The following is a 26418-nucleotide window of genomic DNA, read 5'->3' as shown; positions in this document are numbered from 1 at the left end:
ACAGTTTTTTCAATATAACTTTTATTTACTCATTTATTTTGGTTATGCTAGGTCTTTGTTGCTGTGCATGGGCTTTCTCTAGTTGTGGAGAGTAGGAGCTATTCTCCAGATGCGGCGTGAGGGCTTCTCATTACAGTGGCTTCTCTTGTTGCAGAGCGCAGGCATTAGGCACATGGGCTTCTGTAGTTGCAGCATGGGATTCAGCAGTTGGGGTGCACAGGTTTGTTACTCCATGGCATGTGAAATCTTCCCAGAACAGGGATCAAACCCTGTCCCCTGCATTGGCAAGTGGAGTCCTAGCCAAGGTACCACCAGGGAAGTGCAAGACACAATATTGCTTAAAAAAATTGTAAGTGCATAGTAAAAATAGCATGTATGGGATTCTATTTATAGAAATTTGTACGTAGATAAATGAGATGCATAAAAAGATGAAAACAAAAATATTAACTGTGGTTTTCTCAGGCGATTTCAAGTCATTTTTACACTCTTCCCTACATGTTTGCATAGCGATTTTGGATTTTTAAGATATATTACTTATATAACAGAAAAACAGTTCTTTTCATTATTTGAGAAATAAAGGAATGAAAATTCTCAACAAATTTCTAGTTAGAATTCTAGATATGAATGTAGGGTGAAACTTGAAATGTTGTCCTAGAAACACCTTAAATAATAATGAATAATCTCCTAATTTATTTAAACTTGATTTAAAATTTAAAAAAATAATTAAAATAAGAAAAAAAATAATACTTTAAAGATTTTGATCTAGTTTTCCCCCTTAGATAATAAGATGTAGGAAAAACCTCATTTCATTTGACCCAAGTTTTTGTTATTGAGAACGAAATTTTTTCACTGTGATTCAAAAGAACTTTTGTTAAAAGATTTCTTTTCACACATTTAATGAAATGCTTTAATTTTCTTTCTTTCTAACTTCCTTGTATCCTGGGGCTTCCCTCATTTTTGGACACCTGCTAATTTAATGGTTTTATTCCTTCACTCTGTTTCCTTAAATTCACTTCTATTTTGCGGAAATCAGATGACCACAACAGGCTTGTTATTGGAGCACTTTGTTTCTTCATGGTCTCAAGACAAAAGATTTATAGTGTTTTCAGTTCTTATCTTGTGAGTACATGTCACTTCTCTTAAACAGGTGAAAAGCTGTTTATGAAAGAAAAACTAAATTATAATCCTGAAAGGAACTCTACCCCTTATGTTAAAAAGTGGTATTATAGTAACTTTTATAATTTTGTACATCAACTATACTTCAATAAAACTTAAACAAATCATTTCTTAAAGGAAAAAAATAGTATTATAGGGAAAGAACAGCGGCAATGAAAGCACTATCAGAATAAACCAGCAAGCGATTAGACTGAGCAAGATAAAGCAGTGTTTCAAACAGCTTAACTAGACACATACGCTACATTTTTCTCTTTTCTGGCTCCCTTGGGTTTCTACATTCCAGCCCTCTCACCATTGTCTACCCACTCAGTCTCTTTCTTTCTCCTTTGACTAAAACATCTTCATGTTTTTCTTGAGTATTATGTCCCAGTAACTTTTCTTTCACAATAAGAGACTTATTGGTGTCTTATTTTAATAAATTGGTGTATTATTTTCATAAAGGTATTCTCTCTTTAGTGACCATTGCTTTGAAAAGCAAAAAATGTAAGCCCAGCTGAATTTCTCAAATGTTCTCTGGTCCGTAGAGGGACATGTTATTATGAAATCATGGATCAGGTCAGCACTAGGTAGTTCCACACGTAGCTGGCTGGAAGCCTCACTTTTTTATGGGTTGTGGGTGGGGCACTCCTTTACTCCCTGATCTAGGCTCATTCTACCTTTCTAGAAGCCAAAAAACTGTTAAAAAATGTCAAAAAATGGGATCTGCAATACTTATCTAATAGGGAAGTTGTAAAACTTAAATGATGTTTTTGAAGCATAGTTGAGGAAATTCAACCTTAGTCTTGTTTCCATGGCTACTGTGACTCATTCTGCTTCAGTGATGCAACAGGTTAAAAAAAAAAACAATGGTTGCTTATGATCAAGATAAGCTTGAGATTTGCATGTGACCCAAAGAAGTAAAGAACTGTTATCTATCCTTCCAAAACAAAAATCTTATTCAAAGGGCTCTCTGTAATGTGTAGATGTCAATGCTTTTTCAAATTGGAGAATCTGTTTTGATGCTTTGGAAATTTCCAGTCGCTTTCTGCAGTTTCCGTATTGACAAGGCTATCAGGCTTTCCAAGAGGGTCTTATCTGCAAGCTGCAGCAGTGGCTGATGGAGCTGCCAAACAGGTTCAGTGGGATTACACAGCTGCCTGGGAGCTGGAGGCCAGCCTGGGTGAGCTCCCAGCTTTCTCCTTTCAAGGCCTGCAGGCTTTGACCTGTAAATAGGTGCCTACACACAGGGTCTAATCTGTCACACAAATATGCCTTAGCCGAAGTGGTAATGCCCCTTATTACCTGGCTTAACAACAATCCCAAGACATATATTTAGAGAGGTACTTGTATAAATTGCTATACTTGAAACTATGCCTGGTATTTCTATAAAACTCTCTTAAGAGATGATATAATGATTCAAATGTATTTATAGCATCCAATGAAAATAAGTCCCTTCCTATGACCCCAGCTCTCAAGAGCAGCACTAAAATGAAAACCAACACATGCACTCCTTGGATACCCTTTAAACTGAGCTCAAGAGTTCTGTTTTTGGAGATTGCATTTTATTCATTTGGGATGACATTTATCTCTACATACCCTGATTTGTGATCTTAATGCTTCCACTAATACATATTTTAATTTTTTAATGTTTTCTTGATAGTTCAAGGAACTATTTTCAGTTTGTGAAAAAACACACTAAAATTGGAGTTATCTTTGATATCTACAGTTGGGAAGTAAATTCCTAGCTAAGATTTGCTCTTTTATTCCTAAAATGGAGAAATATTGAGTAACAAATTAAGTCTTGTGAAAATATAAGCCATTATTATGAAGGCCCCTGGCAGGTTACTTGGGGGGAAAGCAATTAGAAGAGAGATTAGGACTTCCATTCAACAAATAATATAAATATTTTTAATATCTCCAGCTATTAGCACTTTCTAATAACAAAAACCCTTATCAGAATAGCCTTCTTCTTTTGAAGTGGGCAGAGTAACTAGGCCATTCTGTTCTGCCATATCAAGTCTTAGCTCATTATCATGAATGAAATAAACTATTAAAACATTATCTTCTCTAATGTGCATTTCACTGATTATTAATGTTAATTCTCTATAAAGGAAACAGAAGTTATATTAACAAGTTATTTTTTAAAATTTAGTATTTAATACAATGGCAAGTCACCCTCCTCTTAAGAGATCTACTTTTTATAGAACTGGCTCCCTGGCGGTGGAAAATAGTTAACTATTCAACGTTAAACAATGACTTATTTACCTTTTCTTTTTTTAAAAAGACAGTCTTTTTGAAGAGATTATTTAGAGGTTTGTATTTAAGTCAGACCTTTACAATTATTTGCTCTCATCATTAGCTCTGTGATGGAGGGAAGGAGGCAAGTATTGTCAGGTTTTTAGATTTTTAAACAGTGGCCGCAATTTTAGTATTAAGTGAACAACTTTGAAACAATTTATTTTGTAGTAACCTGAACCAACTCATCCTCCTTATTCCCCTTTACCTTTCTGTCTTAACCTGTAATTGACCTAATCCATGCATTTTCTTGGGTCCTTTAGCAAGCCACATTCTCTGTTTTCCCCAGAGCAGTTTTGGAATGTTTACACAGAGAATTTGATTCGCTTATAGATTGGCTCATTCTCTTGTTAACATAATGCTATGGAATGAAATCTTTGCTCCCCTTCAGCCTTGACAAGACTTGGCAATTACTAGTTATTTCGTTGTGATTTTCATCTCGGTAAAAAGCACTCACTTCTCTTTTTATATACAGACAATGCCCTGCCTCAGACATTCGTCCTGATAGCCCTTTTCTCCCTCTTCCTTTTACCCATCAGCTGACCACACACTCTTGCTGAAGTAGACCCTTGGCTCCTTTTCCCAAGCTGCTGCTTCTGCTGCTGCTGCTAAGTCGCTTCAGTAGTGTCCCACTCTGTGCGACCCCATAGACGGGAGCCCACCAGGCTGGCTCCCCCATCCCTGGGATTCTCCAGGCAAGAACACTGGAGTGAGTTGCCATTTCCTTCTCCAATGCATGAAAGTGAAAAGTGAAAGTGAAGTCGCTTAGTCGTGTCCGACTCTTAGTGACCCCATGGACTGCAGCCCACCAGGCTCCTCTGTCCATGGAATTTTCCAGGCAAGAGTACTGGAGTGGGGCACCATTTCCCAAGCTAATGCTGTACTTTTCCATCCTTTGCCCACACTGTTCCCTGAGCAAAACAAAAAAAGGCGGGGGTTGGGGGGCTCGTTCTAGCAAGGATGCCCTCCCAACTCATTTCTAGCCAGCCAACACTTGGTGACTGCCTCCTTCACCAAGTCCTTTCAGAATTGTTTAATCAGAAGTCTTTGTTTGAATTCTAATTGGGCATTTTCCCCAAGACCATGCAATTGAAGCAGGAAACAGGACAGAACAGGCTCCATCTTGAAAGCAGAACTCCATCTTGGGCTGGACTGTGGACTTTGAGCTATATGCCCAGTATCTATGGAAACAACATAACAACTGGAAAACCAGCCCCACCCACCCCCCACCATGGAAGAGCCCCAGGGCTTGTACCTAGACTCTCCATCGCCTAAAAGAATACCCTAATTATCTGTGTAGCCGAATAAAATCATAAATTCTATTATGCTTGTGACCACAGGCCTATCGATAATTGTGCACTGTTAACTACCTAGGCTTGAGGCATACAAATCACGGGTTAGCTTTGATTGTATCTTTCTTTTCCTTTGTTCAGACTAATTTCAGAGAATTTGGTGGGGGTGGGTTTGAGCACGTACACTTAGGGTATATAAGGTTTTCACAAAAACTGGTCAGGTCCTTGGCTAAGAGGAGACTCTGCCTTGGGCCCGCCAGTGTATAAACTGCACTCCCAAAGAAAGGCAATGCCAAAGAATGCTCAAACTACTGCACAATTGCACTCATCTCACATGCTAATAAAGTGATGCTCAAAATTCTCCAAGCCAGGCTTCAGCAATACATGAACCGTGAACTTCCAGATGTTCAAGCTGGTTTTAGAAAAGGCAGAGGAACCAGAGATCAAATTACCAACATCCGCTGGATCATCAAAAAAGCAAGAGAGTTCCAGAAAAACCTCTATTTCTGCTTTATTGACTATGCCAAAGCCTTTGACTGTGTGGATCACAATAAACTGTGGAAAATTCTGAAAGAGATGGGAATACCAGACCACCTGACCTACCTCTTGAGAAACCTATATGCAGGTCAGGAAGCAACAGTTAGAACTAGATATGGAACAATAGACTGGTTCCAAATAGGAAAAGGAGTACGTCAAGGCTGTATATTGTCACCCTGCTTATTTAACTTCTATGCAGAGCACATCATGAGAAACGCTGGACTGGAAGAAACACAAGCTGGAATCAAGATTGCCGGGAAAAATGTCAATAACTTCAGATATGCAGATGACACCACCCTTATGGCAGAAAGTGAAGAGGAACTAAAAAGCCTCTTGATGAAAGTGAGAGGAGAGTGAAAAGTTGGCTTAAAGCTCAACATTCAGAAAACAAAGATCACGGCATCTGGTCCCATCACTTCATGGGAAATAGATGGGGAAACAGTGGAAACAGTGTCAGACTTTATTTTGGGGGACTCCAAAATCACTGCAGATGTTGATTGCAGCCATGAAATTAAAAGACGCTTACTCCTTGGAAGGAAAGTTATGACCAACCTAGATAGCATATTCAAAAGCAGAGACATTACTTTGCCAAGAAAGGTCCGTCTAGTCAAGGCTATGGTTTTTCCAGTAGTCATGTATGGATGTAAGAGTTGGACTGCGAAGAAAGCTGAGCGCCAAAGAATTGATGCTTTTAAACCATGGTGTTGGAGAAGACTCTTGGACTGCAAGGAGATCAACCAGTTCATTCTAAAGGAGATCAGTCCTGGGTGTTCTTTGGAAGGACTGATTCTAAGGCTGAAACTCCAGTACTTTGGCCACCTCATGCAAAGAGTTGATTCATTGGAAAAGACTCTGATGCTGGGAGGGATTTGGGGGCAGGAGGAGAATGGGATGACAGAGGATGAGATGGCTGGATGGCATCAAAGACTTGATGGATGTGAGTTTGAGTGAACTCCGAGAATTGGTGATGGACAGGGAGGCCTGGTGTGCTGCAAATCATGGGATCGCAAAGAGTCGGACACAACTGAGCAACTGAACTGAACTGACTCTCTGCATTGTCCTTCTGAGTAAGTTTGTTTCCTGGAACGTGTGGCTACAAAACAATGACCTGGACAGATTTCCTAAGGACAACAGTTAGAACCCCAGAAATCATTTGATAAACAAAGGGTTAAGCCTGTGGCTAGAATGCAGAGAAAAACAGCCAGGTGTTTGGGAAAGAAGTAGAGTATAGAGGAAAAGCTTCGGCTTTGGAATCAGATGTAATTTTTTTTTAAGGTGGATTCTAATAGTCACTTACCAGTTCTGTGACTTGGACAAGTAACTTTCCCTCCCTGAGATTTAGGCTTCTCGTCTGTGCAGTGCGGGTAGTGAGTTCTATTTCTCAGAGTCATGAGGGAAATAAATGAGATGATTTATAATTAAGTGCTTGGCCAGGGTAGGATCTCCATAAATTGTAGTTTTCCTCCATTAAGTTCTGTCAGTACATTAGAAGAGAAGCAAGGGATTGATCTAGAATTCTTACCAGCATATAGAAACTCAGGTGAGGTTCCAGTGTGTACAAAGGTGGTAACAAAGTAGATAAGCAAATAGAAGAAGGGTGAGAGGACTTGCCAGTTGCAGATTATGGAGGGAAGTGGGTCAGCAGCTATCCCAGGGAGTGAAATACGCGATAGTATCAAGTGTAATAGCAGAGTCTGAGGAAGGCCAAAATCAGGACAGCCCTAAGGAACCGGTTAGAAATTCAAAGTACAGAGATTATAAAAATTGAATATGTGGACCCTTGGGCTAGGTTTAGTGATTTTCTTTGATCAATGGAATGTGGGCAGAAATAACATGTCATCTCCAAGCCTAGGCAGTAACAGACATGCCAGGGGTAGCTATAGGATGCTTTGTCTTTTGTGAAATTTGGGAAGTTTTCAGTCATTACATCCCCAAATATTTTTTTCACTTTCATGGTCTCCTCTTCCGGGGCTTTGACGATGTGAATTTTAGATATTTTTCTATTAACCCATGGGTCTTTGAGTCTGTTCATTTTTCTAAAAATCTTTCTTCTCTGTTCAGATGGGAAGTTTTTTATTGAAATATCTTTAAGTTCATCGATTCTTTCTCTGTCATATCTATTCTTTTGAGCCTGTCCAGTGAAGTTTTAAATTTTGATCACTGCATTTTTCAGTTCTAAAATTTCCACTTGGTTCTTCTTTGTATGTTCTACTTTTTCACTGAAACTTTCTATTTTCTATTTAAGAATGTTTCCAATTGTTTGTTGAAGAAGTTACATAATAGCCATTTTAAAGTCTTTGTCAGATAATACCAACATCTGTGTCATGTTGGAATTATCTATTAATTGTCTTTTCCTATGTAAGATTAGATTTTCTTGGTTATATGTACCCTGAGTAATTTTGGCTTATAGCCTGGACAGATTAAATTTTATATTCTGAAACTCTGGGTCTTGTTAAAATCTTATAGAGAATTTTTTTTTTTTTTTAAGAGACAGTCTGGCTAGGTTAAGACTACAAGTTTCAACCCATTTTCTGTAGGTTCTGCTTCCAATATAAGGTTAGTTTTTCAAAACTTTGTAGCACTGCTTATTTCTGTCCCACGTGTAGGTCACCTGGTAGTTAGTCTGGGACATGGGTGGTGAGGTATTCTGTTAATTCAGATCTCAAGGTCTTTGAAATGCTGATTAGGACCAGATCCACACAGGTGTAGCTCATGGTGAACCCAGGAGTTCATAAATAATCTGCCTCGGTCAGTTAAGGCTGCTACAAGAAAAATAACCAGACTAGGTGACTCAAACAATAAACATTTATGTTTCATAGTTTCTTTATTACAATTCCAGAGGGTGGGAAGTCCAAGATTAAGGTACCAATAGATTTAGTGTTAGATGAGGGCCCACTGCTGGTTCATAGGTGGCTATCTTATATGGTGGAAGGGAGGAGGGAGCTCTCTGAAGTCTGTTTTTTTAAAAGCACTAATCCTATTCTTGAAAGCGTTGCCCTCATGGCCTAATCACCTCACAGAGGCCTCATTCCTAATACCATCATTTGGGGCAGTAGATTTCAGCACATGAATTTTGGGGAATCACAGATATCCAGTCTCTGGCACAGTCTCTCAGACCTTTCTCAGTTCCTTGGTGCTCTCCTTTTTTGGTCTGTGGGACACCAAGCTGAAGCATTAGTTATATCTCTCTGCTGCTACTTCTATGACTGTGCCTGATATCTAGGGCAAGCAGAAGGATGGAGAGAGAGAAAAAGGCAGTAGGGGTTTGTCCCACCTTCTTGGGGTCACAACTCCACCACTCAGAGAGAAAGGTTTCCCTTCCTTACAGCGCTGACTTCTTTAGCTGCCATTGTGGCCTCCCCATCACCACCACAGGGGACTGCTTGATTTCTGGAGTACAGGAGACTAGGGAGAAGAGAAAACCTCAGGGGTTTCCACACTTTTTCTGAGCGTTAGGCGTTGCCTTCCACCTCCATGAGAAAGACTAGAGGACTTCTCCTAGAGCTCTCCCCTTTTGGGCCCCAGTGCCCACTTCTAGAGTGAGGTTGCATTGCATTCAGGTCGAGGGATTCTGGAATTTAAAAAAAAAAGATAAACTCACCACCAATTCAGTGTCCTTTGAACTCTGGTCTTCCCCAATCCTCCTGCTACCATTTATTCTCCAGAGTTTTCAAACAGGTGCTGAATGCTTTCTGTCCTTGTTTTATAATTAAGAGTGTACATTCTCCCCAAAACCCTAGTTTGTTTTTTCGCTTCACAGATATTTTATTGTACTTGTTATGATTGTCTTCTAGGAGGATCCATCTGGACCTGCGGGTGTACATTCAGTTTTCGTTAATAAATTCTACCTGAGAAAGAATTCTCTTTTTTTCTCCCTATGTGTAATATGTGGAGCAAATATAACTGTGATTCATATATTAAATATGCATTTATTTAATTCGCTCCTAGGGTAAACAGAGACATAAAACTTCTCATACCTCCAGGCAGTCTTAACTTATGCATTGAACTTTGGTTCAGAGCTTTGTTCTCTTTTTATTTGAACAATCTTTGAGTATGTAATTATGAGGTTGCTGACTGGTGTACGTAGTTAAAAAAAAATAGTTTTCAGATTAGCGAGCTTCTGCATTTAAAGAAAAACTTTTTCCGGTGTAGTTTTACAGAGATCCTGGTAAAAATTATATCCTCTATTGGGGGACTTGAAATTCTTGTTGTGAAGTAAGTTTTTATCTTTTCTTTCCTCAGACATATTAGATCAAATATCAATACACTATATACCATGTTGCTGTTTATAATAAAACATCACACTCCAAGATAATTATTCTGTACTACCAGAATAGTATTTCAGTAGTACTATTGATGTTGAAATATTGAGAAACATGATTTCCCAGCAGCAACTACCCTCCATGAGAAGTTAAATTCCACTTCAGCAGTTGTGCATGTGTGAGTATGGGCTTCCCTGGTGGCTTAGCAGAAAAGAACCCGCCTGCAATGCAGGAGCCACAGGAGATGCAGGTTCGTTCCTTGGGTCAGGAAGACCCCCTGGAGCAAGGCATGGCAACCCACTCCAGTATTCTTACCTGAAGAATCCCATGGACAGAGGAGATCGGCAGACTACAGTCCATGGAGTCACAAAGAATTGGACATGACTGAAGTGACTTAGCACACACGTGTGTGTATGGGGCATGGGTGGTTTCATGAGAATTTTTTCCACTTTATCTTTTCTATGTTTTCCACGTTATCTATCATTTTAAAGAAGGAATCGTTTTTATCAAGTTAAAATATGCTTTTTAAAAATGAAGGGATTTGTGTTAGAAGTTTAGAAAACTGGGCTTAGATACTCCTCAGGCCTAAATATCTATCATTAAATGTCTTTCTTCTGGTGTCAGCTGTTTGGTCTGAATGTGGTTATGACAGTTTCTGTTCTATCTACTCCCAAAGACTTTTGATGAAAATCAGACTAAGTAAAAACACTAGTCATAAAATTCTTCATTCCTTGAGCTGGAAAAGCAGTTACTCCTTTCCAACAGGCAAGCATGGCCCTCTGGTTCTATCCCTGGACTATACACTCATTGGCAGGACCTAACAGATGCTAGTGGGCACTGAGCTTGGACCCTGTTGTAGATGTTTGAGATCAAGTTCATATGTTTGCATGAAACTCACCTGTAGTGTTTTTCAGCATAATTACCACGTTTTCATAGAGTGCTGGTACCTCTGTTGACCATTACACTGCTGATGACTTTGTAGGCTCTAATCTTCTCTTAGTGAAGAAAGTGAAAGTGAAGTTGCTCAGTTGTGTCCAACTCTTTGCAACCCTGTGGACTGTAGCCTACCAGGCTCCTCTGTCCATGGAATTTTCCAGGCAAGAGTACTGGAGTGGGTTGCCATTTCCTTTTCCAGGGGATCTTCCTGACCCAGGGATCCAACCCGGGTCTCCCACACTGTAGGCAGACGCTTTACCATCTAAGCCACCAGGGAAGGTGTAGTGAAGAAGCCACTTACATATATTAGTTGAATGCGTAGAGTTGAGGGCTCTATTGAAAAACTAGGATACCATGTGTGAAGGCCTTTCTGAGAGTGATTGCCCAATGAAACATGCTTTCAAGCTGATTATTTGCATCTCTAGGAGCATCTAGGAAAACTGTCATCATGCTTCATCTTGAATGAGTCAATAGAGATGGTAACTTTGTTTACTCTGGTGATAAAACAGATGGCCCTATTCTTCATCCTCAATTCATTATTAGTGTGTGAAAGAACGTCATTAACTCTTGGATGAGATGTTTAGTAATAATGATAAGTGTTTTGTGAGCAGGCTCATGACATGAGACTAGTGTCCAGATTTCAAAAAATGGGTAGTATGCAACACTGGGTCCTGTGGGCTCAAAGAACAGTAACACATGATCCTAGCCATCAAGCAAAGTATCATGCAAGAAAGAATCTCTTTGGCAATTACTATCTTACTGTAAGTAATACCTGAAGGCAGAATTTTTCAGAACAAAGAAATTGTCATCTCTCTGGTGTGTTCATCAGTATTATTATCAGAAATATGCATAAATTTAAATCTTTCACCACTTCAGTTTGCTTATCTAAAACATGTTAATTTAAAAGCTCTCTTATTTAAAAGAACACTCTTGTCTCAGCCTGTTCAGGCTGCTGTAACAAAATACAACAGACTGGCTCAAACAATAGAAATTTTCTTACAGTTCTGGAGGCTGGAAGTCCAACACCAGGGTGCTCACATGGCTGGTTTCTGGTGAGGGTTTCTCTCCTTGGATTGAAGAAGGAGCTCATGCTATATATTCAATGTTCGTGTGCCCCCAACTCATATTTTGAATCTTAATGCCCAGTGTGATCAGATGGTATTTAGAACTGAGGTCTTTGGAAGATGATTAGGTCATGAATGTAGAACCAAGAAGAATGTGTTTAATGTCCTTGTAAAGAGAGATTCCGAAGAGCTCCCTTGCCCATTTTACGTGAGAACACAGAGGAAAAATGGCTCTATATGAACCAGGAAGGGGGTTCTCACCAGATACGGAATCTGTTGCTTCCTTGATCTTGGACATCTCTACCTACAGTTCAGTGAGAAATCAATGTTTGATGTTGATAAACCACCCAGTCTTTGGTATTTTTGTTATAGCAGCCCAAACGGATGTAAGACAAGCTCACAAGGACTTTTCTATTTGGAGAAAAAGAAAAAATCAAGCTGTCTGGTGTCTCTTCTTACAAGGACAGTAATTCCTATTAAACTAGGGCCCCACTCTCCTGACCTTATTACTTCCCAAAGGTGCCATCTTCAGATATTATTACCCCGGGGCTACAACATATGAAATGTGGGAAGACAGAAATATTCAGCCCATAGCACCACTTGAAATGTGTTTCTTGAAATCTACCACTTCCATATTGACTAGACATTTCCGCCCTTGCACATGTTATATTCCCCTTTCTGGTATGTGTTATAACTGATGCATGTACCACAATTTAAAATAGCACCTGAAATAAACTGAGTTTTTGCTAACCTAAAACCATGGGGGCATTAGTAAGTTATAAGTGCTTTCACAAAAATGAGACTGAGAAGAAAATAACAGGTTTTATATAGTAAAGAAAAGCCTAGCATTCTTTCTGGATTACCTGAAATAGTTAATAAGTTAGTGCTTATCCAAAGTTCCCTCTTCACATATAATTGAATAATCAGAAGATGATTTTAATCGAGAAAAGTTATTAGGCAGTTTTTGGCTTGTTTTTCCCCTCAATTGGTTCCCTGCTATTCCAAAAATAAATAATTCCTTATTCTGTGCTTTAGAGAAAATCCTCCAGTAGAAGAACACAAAAGGCTAAAAATGTGTTTACTTTCTTACCTCTCAGTGTAATTATGGCTTTTTTCAGTAGTTTCTTGCTTATAAGTGTAAGTAATGTTCTTTGGTTTTGTTTTCATGAAAGAACCATGAGTTTCCAAGTAAGAAGTGAAAGGAGGTTATTTCTAAATGCTGAAAATGTTTTTGTTTTCTTGGTAGTGAGAGTTTGAGGGGGTCAGAAAAGTCTTACTGTTTAATTTTATACGTCTAGATTTGAATTCAGTCGGTAACTGATAGAGAAAAGTAAACTGTAAGAAGCCATTGGTACTTATTTGTTGAATATGTACAAACTCTATTGAAAACCTAGGATTTAGCATGTGAAAGCATTTCTGACAGCTTTTCCCCAGTGAAACATAGTTCAGACTCTTCTTATTTGCATCTCCAATCTTCCCTTAAAGGTTTCTTTAAAACATTTTCTTTCTTTGAGATTTTCCATGAATATTAGCTGGGAGTATAAAGATAAAGGGACAGGAAAACAGAACTTCTTTTAAAAAATAAGATGCGATTTGTTTACCATAAAATTCACCATTTTAAAGTGTACAATTCAGTGATTTCTAGTATATTTACAAGGTTGTGCAACCATCACCACAATCTAACTCTAGAATATTCTCATCATTGTAAAAAGATATCCCATGCTCTTTGGCAATCAATCCTCTTTCCTCCCTTCCCCCAGTTGCTGGCAATTACTAATCTATTTTCTGTCTCTGTGGATTTACTTATTTTAGATAGTCCACATAAATGAAGTAACAAAATATGTGACTGTGTCTGACTTGGGTTTCCCTTGTGGCTCAGCTGATAAAGAATGTGTCTGCAATGTGGAAGACCTGGGTTTGATCCCCGGGTTGGGAAGATTCCCTGGAGAAGGGAAAGGCTACCCATTCCAATATTCTGGCCTGGAGAATTCCATGGGGTCACAAAGAATTGGACCTGACTAAGTGACTTTCACTTTCTTTCACTCACCATAATGGGTTTTGTTTTTGTTTGTCTGTTTGTTTTCTGGCTGTACCATGCAGCTTGTAGGATCTTATTAGTTTCCTAAAAACGGATTGAACTCCCCGGAACCCCTCTAGTGAAAGCCTGAGTCCCAACCACTGGACTGCCAGGGACCTCCCAAGCATAATGTTTTTTAAGGTTCAGCTACATGGGGAGAGTAGCCAGGTAGGCTGCAGTCCATGGGGTCGCAAAGAGTTGGACACGACTGAGCGACTTCACTTTCACTTTTACTTTCATGCATCGGAGAAGGAAATGGCAACCCACTCCAGTGTTCTTGCCTGGAGAATCCCAGGGACAGGGGAGCCTGGTGGGATGCCGTCTATGGGGTCGCACAGAGTCCGACACGACTGAAGCGACTTAGCAGCAGCAGCAGCAGCATACCCTGTTAAACAGTAGCCAACTTATTTTACCACAGAGGAAATGGAAACATATATTAACTTGCTCTTGGGCGTGAAAATCACATATTCATTAAACAAATATGTATGGAGCACAATTTTACCTGGTGAGATTATGGCATTTAGGTATGTTGCTGGTGTCACATAAACAAACAGACATCTAATGTAATATTAAATAGTAATAACTACAAGGAAGAGAAATAAAGCAAATGAATGGATAGGAAGTGTCAGGGGTGTTATTTTAGGCAAAGTGGTCAAGGAAGGGCTCTCCAAGGAGATGTTACATCTGAGGTGAGACCTCAACAGAAGGAGGGACTAAGTCACACTGAAATCATTTCAGACAGAGGGAAAAACAAATGCAAAGGCAAGAGTGTGCTTGGGGTATAGGAGGTGCAAGGAAGTCAGTGTGAGTGGAGGGCAAGGAGAGGAGTGAGGTGAAGGAAGTCAGACAGCTAGCCTCAGGTACGTGCAGGGCAGCCTATCTAATATAAGGGATTAGGAGCAGTGGAGTGTCAGGTAATGCCAGCTGGTAGATTTGGTGGTGGAAAATTAGGCGGTTCCCTTGGATATTTCCATTATCTCAGTTGTAACAAAAAAGAAAGGTAATAATTGAGAGTGAGGAGGTGGGTGGTTGATGTCAAAATTAATTTAACAAGAAGAGAATGAAAAGACTGGGCTATTTAGTAGCTTTTTGGCAGCATCCAGGAACCACTTGAAGTTCATGTGTTTTTCTCCAGGGACCTTAAGCCATGCAAGTGTCCACACAAAATATGTGGGGACGTTAGTTTTAGCCAGAGTTGAGGTTTTGCCAGATGTGTAGGACAATGAGAAAGAGGGACAAAAAAGTTGAGGATGTATGCAAGGGACTGATTATACAAAGACTGGGAAAGCATGAAGGGGAGCGACAGACTGGAGGGACAATGGGATCGAAGTGTTGTTGCAGGCAGTGCTGGAGGGAGTGAGGTGGAAAACAGGAAGTGGTATCTACAGAGTCTGCAGTTAATGGTTATGACAAAGTCTAATGTATGACCGTGGGACTGGGTGGCTGAGATGGGTGGAGGGCAAGATTACTAGAGAAGCTCACAAAAACAGGGCAGGGTATTAGGTGGGTCCTTTTGTGAATATTGAAATCACCAAGAATGATGACAAGAAAAATAGTGCAGAGAAAGAAATAGTGAGGTAGGGCTTTCCTGGTGGCTCAGTGGTAAAGAATCCACTGGCCAACGCAGGAGACAGGGGTCCGATCCCTAATCTGGGAAGCTCCCACATGCTGCAGAGCAACTAAGCCAGTGAGCCACAGCTATTGAGCCTGTGCTCTAGAGCCTGGGAGCTGCAACTACTGAAGCCCGTGTACCCTAAAGGCCCATGCTACAAGAGAAGTCAGTACAATGAGAAACCTGTGCACCTCAACTAGACAGTAAACCCCACTTGCTGCAACTAGAGAAAAGCCTGTGCAGCAAAGACTCAGCATAGCCAAAACAAATAAATAAAATTATACAGAAACAAAGAAATAGTAGATGTTAGCATGAACAAAGGGCAAGCTGATAGATAACTGCAAAAGCACAGGCAACAGGTGGTATTTCAAAAGAGCTGTGGAATATTAAAACGATGGGGAAATACTGATCTAGAATGGCAAAAATGAGCAAAAGTTCACCATGATCAGTGGTTTGGGGATATCTGATTGATCAAGTTAAGCTTTGAAGTAGTTCCATCTGATTTCAGATCATTTCCATTAAACCACCTCAGGGTTTGGAATTACAGTTTTTGAACCTAAATATCAACATTCTCTTGCTACCCCTGTAGCGTAAACTATTTGGCTGGTCTCAAAGTTGTATTGCTTTAAACAGTTGCCAGGATCTATTTGAAAAGTTGGATTCCAATTAAAATTTTAAAAGTTCATACATGTTCAATTGGCTAGTATGGTGAAAAAGCTGGATCCTTTGACCTATAGTTTCCCATAGTCTGGATTTTGTGATTGCATTCCCATGGTGTTATTAATATCTACATATTCCTCAGTGCTCTGTAATTCCTGGAAATTAGTAATCAGATCTTGAAGTTGATCAGACTCAATTTCACTTTTGATAAGAATGCATTACAGGTGGTGTTGTGTACTTGATCAGAGGCCATGTAATGTCAGGTTGTTTCTCTCTCCCTTTGTGATGTTAGTAGTCCCTGGTGACCTTTGTCTAGATCAATTAGTTGTTGTCCAGTCGCTCAGGGTGTCTGACTTTTTGCAACCCCCATGGACTGCAGCATGCCAGGCTTCCCTGTCCTTCACTATTTCCTGGAGTTTGCTCAAACTCATGTGCATTGAGTTGGTGATACCATCCAACCATCTCATCCTCTGTTATCCCTTCTCTTCCCACCCTCTATCTTTCCCAGCATCAGGGTCTTTTCTAATGAGTCAGCTCTTTGCTACAGGTGGCCAAAGCATTGGAGTTTCAGCTTCACCATCAGTCCTTCCAATGAATATTCAGGACTGATTTCCTTTAGGATAGACTGGTTGGATCCCCTTGCAGTCCAAGGGACTCTCAAGAGTCTTCTCCAGCACCACAGTTCAAAGTCATCAGTTCTTCAGCGCTCTGTCTTTTTTATTATCCAGCTCTTACATTCATACATGACTACTGGAAAAACCACAGCTTTGACTATATGGACATTAGTCAGTAAAGTAATGTCCTTGCTTTTTAATACACTAAGTTTGTCATAGTTTTTCTTCCAAGGAGCTTCCATCTTTTCTTCCATCTTTTAATTTCATGGCTGCAGTCACCAAGAAAATAAAGTCTTTCACTGTTTCCATTGCTTCTCCATTAATTTGCCATAAATTGATAGGACTGGATGCCATGATCTTCGTTTTTTGAATGTTGAGTTTTAAGCCAGCTTTTTCACTCTCCCCTTTCACCTTCATCAAGAGGCTCTTTAGTTCCTCTTTGCTTTCTGCCATAAGGGTGGTGTCATCTGCATATCTGAGGTTATTGATATTTCTCCCAGCAATCTTGATTCGTGTGTGCTTCATCCAGCCCAGCATTTCACATGATGTACTCTGCATTGAAGAACTCCTTTCCCAATATGAAACCAGTGCATTGTTCCATGTTTGGTTCTAACTGTTGCTTCTTGATCTGCATACAGGTTTCACAGGAAGTAGGCAAGGTGGTCTGATATTCACATCTCTTTAAGAATTTTCCATAGTTTGTTGTGATCCACACAGTCAAATGCTTTAGCATAGTCAATGAAGCAGTAGTAGGTATTTTTCTGGAATTCTCTTGCATTTTCCATGATCCAACGGATGTTGGCAATTTGATCTCTGGTTCCTCTGCATTTTCTAAATCCAGCTTAAACATCTGGAAGTTTTTGGTTCACATACTTTTGAAGCCTAGCTTGCAGGGTCTTGAACATTACCTTGCTAGTATGTGAAATGAGTGCAATTGTGCAGTAGTTTGAACATTCTGGCAACCCACTCCAGTATATTGCCTGGAAAATCCCATGGACAGAGGAGCCTGGAAGGCTACAGTCTATGGGGTCACAAAGAGTCGGACACGACTGAGCGATTTCACTTCACTTCATTTGAACATTCTTTGGCATTGCCCTTCTTTGGGACTGGAATAAAAACTGACCTTTTCCAGTCCTGCAGCCACTGCTGAGTTTTCCAAATTTGCTGGCATACTGAGTGCAGCACTTTAATAGCATCATCCTTTAGGATTTGAAATAGTTCAGCTGGAATTCCTTCACCTCCACTAGCTTTGTTCGTAGTGATGCTTCCTAAGGCCCATTTGACTTTGCACTCCAGGATGTCTGGCTCTAGGTGAGTGATCACACCATTGTGGTTTATCCAGGTCATTAAGACCTTTTTCTGTGTAGTTATTCCATATATTCTTGACACCTCTTCTTAATATTTTCTGCTTCTGTTAGGTCCATACTGTTTCTGTCCTTTATTGTGCCATCGTTGCATGAAATGTTACCTTGGTATCTCTAATTTTCTTGAGAGATCTCTAGTCTTTCCCATTCTATTGTTTTCCTCTATTTCTTCGCACTGATCACTGAGGAAGGCCTTCTTATCTCTCCTTGCTATTCTTTGGAACTCTGCATTCAGATGGGTATATCTTTCCTTTTCTCCTTTGCTTTTCGCTTCTCAGCTATTTATAAGGTCTCCTCAGATGATCATTTTGCCTTTTTCCATTTCTTTTTCTTGGAGATGGTTTTGATCACTACCTGATGTACAGTGTTATGAACCTCCATCCATAGGTCCATTAGTAAGTAGATCCATTATTCCTTTAAGGTAAAAATGTTGATATTGTATCAAATCTTGTTACTAGGTTGACAACTCTGCAAAAAAAAAAAAAAAGCAAACTTCCTTCAACTATGGGTTACCCTGAGGCACAAATCAGCTAGGAAGGACAGGCTATACCGGTTCACTTTTTCAAGGGGCTTATCTGAGAGCTCTTGTGGTTTTAAGGATGCGTATATTTTGTCCTTAAAGTATTTAATTGTAGCTTGTCCTACTTTTAAAATTAGACTACATTTACAGGATACAGTTTCACATTGTGGCTTAATACTTACAGTTAAATGGGAATATATTACAGGATTTGGTTCTAACACCCTTGAAGAGGACTGCATATAGAAGTATTTCAACTGTTCAACAAGCAGCTTTCCAATGTTCAGCTGAATTTCAGAAAAGCTCATAAAATACTAAAAACTTTTCTGAAAGGTGACTAACTAAATAATTTATGAAAACAATGTTTCAAGTCAGTTCAAGTAGAAAATGTCTACTCTCTTTCTCTACACAAGGAAATATCCCAGGGGTGCAGAGGTTTTGGAAGCAGATAGATGGAGTCTGAATTCCTTCACTTATTATGGTGACCTTGAGCAAGTTATTCTACATATCCCATAATAAGAGAATCTGAAATAGTGAATATTCTAAAACATTATAAACTAAACACTAGAAAATACATATGTACTTAGCAAAGGCCTCTTTTGAATTACTTTGGTTGGGGGTAGGGCATAAGGTAAGGAATATTGCCAATTGCCAGATATGGCTAGTTATGAAAACATTAACATAAAAATTGTTATATTGATGACATGCCATCTTTGATTCCCAGGGCAATGATGATGTGGTCAGCTTTAGGCTGAAGTACTTTTTACTCAATTATTTATGGAACTGCATGGCAGACCAGAGGATCTCCATAAGGCAGTTTAGAGAGAGGGATCTGGGCAAATGACAAATTAAACTTGCCTTTGGGAACTTCCCTGATGGTCCAGTGGCTAAGACGCCACACTCCCAATTCAGAGGGCCCAGGTTCAATCCCTGGTCAGGGAACTAGATCCCACATGCCATCCCACATTCTGTAACTAAGTTTGCAGAACTCAACTGAAAATCCTGCATGCTGCAAGGAAGACTGCAGATCCCATGTGCCACAACTAAGACCCGGCAGAGCCAAATAAATAAACATTAAAAAAAACAAAACAAAACAAAAAAACACTTGCCTTTGGTTCCAAGAATGGAAGACAGAGCAGCAAAGGGACAGAAACACATCCTAAATTGCCTGTTAAATAACCATAAGATACCTAGATATTTCCCTTCTATCAATGTTAAACTTGGCCCTCTGCCTCAACCTGCCCTGCTCCCCTCCACCTTTTGCTAGACTGAGTTGGTATGACCCCATCTCTAGTTTGCCTCCCTGCCTTGCTAGAGCCCTGTGATCCTAGTTAATTTTTATCTTTTGTGATCGAGCTGACACATAGTTGCTAATTCATGGGGCATCAAAATAATTTCCAAGTCAGTGAGAAACAAGTACAAACACTAGAAAACATATCCCCACCTCCTTTTCATAAGAATATGTTTATTAGAAACACATGAAAATTGAGCTAACTGGGGGAATGGGGTAGAAATTGTTAAAACACAAAAAGATTTTACACAATACAGCTGATGGTCATATCTTGTCACTATCAATTATATATAATGTAAGTTTTGTGGGTGCTATTTTTTTTGGAATTACATTTTTATAAACTTTCTACTGAAGTGTTAACATACATATAGAAAAGTGGGATTTGCATTTCTGAGTCACTAGAGTCACATAGCTGTGACTGCCTTCATTTCTGTTGTGACCCAAAATACTTCCTAAAAATTGTGAACTTAAGTGATAGAACACTCTCAAGTTTACTTACACCGTCCAGCATCAGACTTAGTTCTGAGTAATGCTTAGAACATTGCACAACATTTTATACTAGCCAATGCTTTATAATTCTTGAACACAACAAGTTGACAAGTTGGATTAAAATTGAAGTTCAACCAAGACCTTTCAGGTTATATTTTTCTATTCATTTCAATACAGGTTTGAAACTTACAATATTCTTAACAACTGTGTTAACTACAAAGAATAAAAAGATTTTGCAACCAAGAGTTGGAATGCAAACAATTTTTGAGATAGGGATCAAATTGTGTTTATAGACATCACTGGCAGCTTTACCATCAGTCATTTCCTGTGGGAATATTTCACTGGAACATAATTTTATGCCTTGATTATTCATTAAATAGCTTTGGTTCTATGAAATAAAAATAGGGTAGAACTATAAATAGTAACATATGTGAATTAAAGTATAACATTTCATTGTATTTTCCTAGATGAGAATTAAGATTATTTAATAAATTATTTTCTTACACATCACTGAAAGATTTTGAAACAACACCAATAGAGTATGGTCTAGTGGAGCGTTAGGCAATAGACTGGAAATTAAAGTCAGTTGTTTCCTTCAAATTAAAGTTGACATTAGTTTTAAAATATTAATTCTTCATATGCCATGTATGTTATACTCTATGAGGAATACAAAAGTCAATTATAAGTAGTTTCTGCCCTCAAGGAATTTATGAATTTTCTTGTACAGGAGACAGTGTACACTTTGTATAAAACAAAAAATAACATACTATGAGTGAGTATGAACAAAGCACTATGGGAGAGTTTGGAGGAAGAGAGATTACATCCATGTGGAAGATCAGAGATGACTTCATGAAGAAGACAGCCAAGTGGAGTCTTAAAGATGGTTAAAATTTCTGCAAATAGAGATGCAAGTAAAATTATTCCAGGATGCAGAGACTAGGTAGACGAGGTTCTAAGGTAGTATAGATCAAACCACATCTAGAGGCTAGAGCCTTTGACTTGTAGAAAGAAAAAGGAACTTACATAATTAAATATCGCTGAACACAGGGTTAGAGCTAAATATTTATCGAATTATGCAAGCATTCATTTATTCAAAAGTATTTCTTGAGTATTTACTTGGTGCAAGTATTGTACTAGGAATTAGTAGTATATTTATGAGGTACTCAAAGGCCCTAACATATAAACGCTGAAAAGTTTAATCCTCGTTATATTGATTTTTATCAACCACAATGTCCACCAATCTGTGGCAACACAAGGTATTTTACAGCTGTTAAACAGAACATGGATTTTAATGCTTTTGAGAGAGAGTTGGTATTTCCAAATAATATTGTTTCTAAATTTCAACCCAGTTGTTTCTCATCCCAGTTCTAATGAAAAGAAAGTGTTAGGTAGGGGATGGGGAGACTAGCGGCTCCTTTCTGCAAGTTTTGGTTTATGCCAGAATTAATTTTGTTTTAGCATGCATTAACTGAAAGACAAAGAAAAACAGCCTGTAAAGAGAGACACCAATGGTGATCTTTGGGACAAAAAGATTTTCCTAACTGAAAAGGAATCGCTGCAAATTTCCTTGAACTAGCCAGCTCCCTGTACAATTAAAATGATTCAGAATGTTTCTAGAACACACTGCACTGAGATACACCTGTACTCATACCTTGTCCGTCAAAACAATCTTTGTTTTCTCTCAAGCTAGGACTTGCATTAGACACGCCTCGTGCAATGGTGGCAATGGGGGGGTGGGATGGGGGGGTGAAGGTGACGAAGTGGCAGCCTGGAGGGCATTTTCCCTTTCTCTGTCTCCCCAACCAGAATTCTGCAGCTTCCCGCTCAGACTCACCTTCCCGCTTCTTATTTTTCCCGCCTCGACTCTCACTGCACCCCTCTCCCAGCCCCCATGACGCGTTCACTTTCTTATCCGTCGGTCTTTTAGCTCTCACCCACCTCCCTCTCCGCCCTCCGCCTCGCCTCGCCCAGCGCGGTGCGCCCACCTGGGGAACTCAGCGCTGCACCAGCAGCCCGCGCGCCCCTTCGCAGCCGGGAGCTGCGGGGCATGCGCTCTGAGGCGGCGCCGCCCTCCCCCACCCTTGCCGCGGCAGAGTTATGCCAAGTATGTGAGGAGCCCGAGAGGGCCAGCGTCGGTCATGGGGAGCCGCCGCCGCCGCCGCCGCCTCCGCGAGCGCAGCTTTCTCGCGAGCGGGGCTCCGAGTTTTCCCCGCACCGGGGGCGAGCCTGGCTGCTGAGGCGGAGGGGGATGACGGACCCTCTGAGGAAAACGTTGTCCAGGCTCCGGGGAAGACGGGGTCCCCACGCCACCGGGGGGCTCGGTCTCCGGGCGGCCGCAGCAGCCACCGTGGCGGCCTCTTCGGCTGCCGAGGGAGACGCAGGTAGTGTCCGGGACGCCCCCTCAGGCGAGCGCGCCAGCGGAGCTCGGCCGAACCTGGAGCGGCTCCCGCCGTCGCCTCAGGCGTGGGGTCCTGAGGCGGGGGTCCCGGGAGGGCAGCCGGAGAGGTCGGGGGCGCTCGGGCCTCCGCCGCGCGGCTGGAAGGAGGCCACCCCCCCGGGCCGCGGGCTCAGTCGTGCCTTTCTGTACGCCCCGTCGGGCTCCGAGGGCAGCGGAGAGGACGAGGAGGAAGACGCAGACTACTACGAGAACCTGCCGGAAGACTTCCAGCCTGCGTCCAAGCCTGAGGGGGCGGAGGCGGAGCTGTGGCCCCCGCCTCCCCTAGCCGTGGGCCCCTCCCCGGGGGCGGAGGGCGGCCGCCTGGAGACAGGCAGGCTGCAGACCCAGTTGCGAGAGGCCTATTATCTGCTGATCCAGGCCATGCACGACCTGCCCCCTGACTCCGGCGCGCGGCGGGGCGACCGGGGCTGGGCAGATCGCGGTTGCCCTGCGGGAGCCCGGGCTCCGGGCCAGCCGCCTTCCCCCTGCGGCGCGGCGGACCGCCGAGCCTGCCCCCGAGACTGGGAGCGCGGAGGCGGCGGCTGCCCTTGGCAGCAGGTGTCCCCGCCCCGGTCGCCTCCGGGGGAGTCGGGGGGAGGCCGCCCACGGACTCCTCGGATGCGGCTGTCCTGCAGCAGAAGTCTCGACAGCCTCCAGGTGGGTGCCAAAACGCCTCCCTTCCAGCGGTGGCCGAGCGACAGCTGGATCTGGTGCGGTACGCGCGGGGAGCCGGACCAGCCGCCGCCACGTGGAGGCGGGATGCACCGCTGGAGCGGAGGCAGCACCTGGGCCGCAGCGCCCTCGGGCCCCCGGCTTCCCAGATCCGAGGACCCTGGCCGCTCCAAGGGAAGCCGCGGCAAAGGGGACGGCCAGGAAGGGCTCCCCTTCCTCAGGCCGCCCGCGGTGACAGTCAAGAAGCTGCAGAAGTGGATGTACAAAGGACGTCTGCTGTCCTTGGGAATGAAGGGTCGCGCCCGTAGGACACCTCCCGATAGCACGGGTGCTCAGGCAACCTCTCCAAATCTGGGCGCATTGAAAATGCGGGAAAGCCAGGTCCTGTCGGTGCCTCCAGACCAAAGAATTACGCTGACAGGTAGGATGCCTTGCAATCAACATGCTAACTCTTTGAGCCTTAAAGTTTACCGAGCGGGCTTTGGTTTTAGAGCGAAGAAGAAGGTTATGGTTTTGCAGACAGGTACGTGCCCGTGCCAAAGTGAGTGTCATGTCAATGGCAGCCTAATACGATTTCCCGGTTACCCAGGATCATACGTTCTCTCGTTTTTTTTGCTTTTATTTATTTATTCTTTTTGACAGTGGCATGAGGAACTTGGGGATTTTGTCTTTTCTTCTCTAAGAACCAGTGTACCTACCTTCTCCTAAGCGCAACAGTGAGTAAAGGTTAAGTTCACCACACACTTTTTAGTGGATTTAAGAGTTGGGCGGTGCTGCCTTGATTTTTATTCTTTGTAGCTCTAGGCGAACTGTAGACTTTTGTGGAGTTTGTGAATTTGAATTTGATCCAAGTTAGACTTTATGGGCTTTTTAAACTGTCATTTTAGTCATTATACCTCCTCACTCTCCCCCACCCTAGGAGCGTTCGTGCACACAGACATATACAGAACCCAAACCCAAAGCCAAAGTAAACCGAAAAAATCTATCATAGTAAAAAAATTTTTTTAGTCGGGTAGGATTTCACTTGTTTCTTATCTTCATCTTTCTCTCCCCTCCCTAACCCCCAAACCTAACTCTAGATAATCTTCTTCTTGTGGAAAATGAAGGGCACTTGGATTTTAATCAAAAGAAAAGTATGTGTTATATACTTTTAAAGACAGTGTGGACATTTAAAGTCATTTGTAAAAAGTATATTTGTCCTAATAATAGGATTTTGCTCCCTGTTTTGTATGTGTGATTTTTAGTTTTCACTGAAGGTTTACATTATCAATTCTAGAAATCTCTGAAGTTGTAAATAACAAAAAATTATCTTGTGAAAGAAGTACCTTCAAACTGAGCCAAAAACAACATGATCTTTTGGATTACACTCTTAAAGACTTTTAGTGAACATAATGACTTACATATTAGTAATAATTTTAAAAATATTAAATGCTGAAATGTAAAAGTATTCACAGTATTTGGCTGTTTCCCTGGTAAGAATTACAAATCCTACAGGGCTAGTTTTGTACACATTAACTTTTTTAACCAATAAACACAAAACTGAGGAGAAACAAAGTTCACAAAACTTTTTATTACACAATGAAGACAAGTCAAGTGATTCACTTCAAGTGTATGTAAAACTAGAAAAGTTTTTCTGAATCTATGAAGTTTAACCCACACCTGTCAAAATTTTCCCTCAAACTTTTTCCATTCCATCTAAATAAAAAGATAGCAGAATGCAGATTTTTGTGAAGAGAGATGTACTTTATGCTGTTCATATTAAAAAATTCATTTCCAGTAGTAAAGTATTTGTAATCATTTATTATATTTTATTGCTATTATACCTTTACCTCCACTGATTTTGGTACAGTTAACTCTTTGTAAGACAGTTAACTTTTAGCAATAACAAAAATCTGTATAAAACTTAAGTAAAATATGTATTACCCTTTTGTTGCAAAGGTTAAACATTACTATCTGATGGCTTTTAATATTCTCAGCTGTTGTGGAAAAATTCAAGTTTTTTAAAAATAATAAATGAAGTAACTTTTAAGAATGAATTCATTGACTTTTTTCATTGAGAAACTAAGTAAATGAAATTAATTTTAAAATAAATGACATTAGAATTACTATGTGATTCTATGTATAAATTAGATATTTACTGTGTATAAATTAGATATTTCATAAGAAATCTAAACAAAAGTTTAGGTAACCTCTGGTTTTAAAAAGTTACTCAGATGTTTCCTTTCAAATCATTAGTTTATCTTTTAGGAAAGATTAAAAACACTATATGCAATGTTTATATATCTAATATAGATTTGAAGAATTTAGTCTTTTTAAAAAAATTACTTTTTATGATAGTTAGTTCAATTTTCTAAAAACATTCTGGATACTTTAAAGGATCTGCGTATAATCTTCATTACACCCCCATCCCCTCACCACCACCCTCCGCCCCAACGTGAAGGTATGACAGCTATTATTGAAGAGCAACAGCAAAAGAAAATAAGAGGTTAAGTACTTTGCCCAAGGTCACTTAAACTAGTATATGGTTTATGTATACTAGTATATAGGTCCAAACTATTATGTGGATTCAAACTCAAGTCTTTATAACTCCAAAATCCCTATTTATATAAGGTCAAAGTAACTTTATGGGCTTCCCCGATGTCTCAGTGATAAGAAATCTGCCTGCAGTTCAAGAAACCTGGATTACATCCCTGGGTCGGGAAGATCCCCTGGAGGAGGAAATGACACCCACTTCTGTATTCTTGCCTGGAGAATTTCATGGGATCTCAGAGTCGGATGACTGAGTGACTGAGCACACACATAAGCAAAGGGACTCTAAATTTCCTTAGAGGTTTGATCTATTTAATTCTCTTAAATTGCTTGGATTGAGGAGATGGGAAATAAGTAACTTCCTCACAGTAGCAAAAGAGTTGAGGGACTCCTAGAATAGAATCAATTGCTATATCCACTTTACACTTTTACCTTTAATTAGTTCAAATTGGTTACTTGGATTCTGTTTTTAATCATGTTTTCTAAAAAATTAACCAGGCAGTCCTGATGAAGCAGTACATTCTTGACTGTATAAAGATGTTAAATAGCCTAAAGGTTTCTATCACATTTTGCTCTACAATATGATTTGTGATTTTCAAAATACAGTTATAGTCA

The 26418-nt window shown here is 40.7% G+C and overlaps 1 protein-coding gene and 1 non-coding gene across 2 annotated transcripts in view; both read left to right on the top strand.

The window, feature by feature from the left end:
• TRNAG-CCC lies at window positions 19255-19327 on the top strand. Its single transcript has one exon. It is a non-coding gene; the product is annotated as a tRNA-Gly (tRNA).
• SYDE2 (synapse defective Rho GTPase homolog 2) overlaps window positions 19840-26418 on the top strand; it is a 42672-nt gene continuing 36093 nt past the window's right edge. The window contains exon 1 of the mRNA XM_013962679.2: window positions 19840-23695. Coding sequence (XP_013818133.2) covers window positions 22213-23695 — 1483 coding nt within the window. The 5' untranslated portion in view covers window positions 19840-22212. The remainder of the gene's footprint in view (window positions 23696-26418) is intronic.

The sequence above is a fragment of the Capra hircus genome, chromosome 3, assembly GCF_001704415.2.
Source record: "Capra hircus breed San Clemente chromosome 3, ASM170441v1, whole genome shotgun sequence".
Classification (NCBI taxonomy): Eukaryota; Metazoa; Chordata; class Mammalia; order Artiodactyla; family Bovidae; genus Capra; species Capra hircus.
This window is presented reverse-complemented; position numbering and strand designations above follow the sequence as displayed.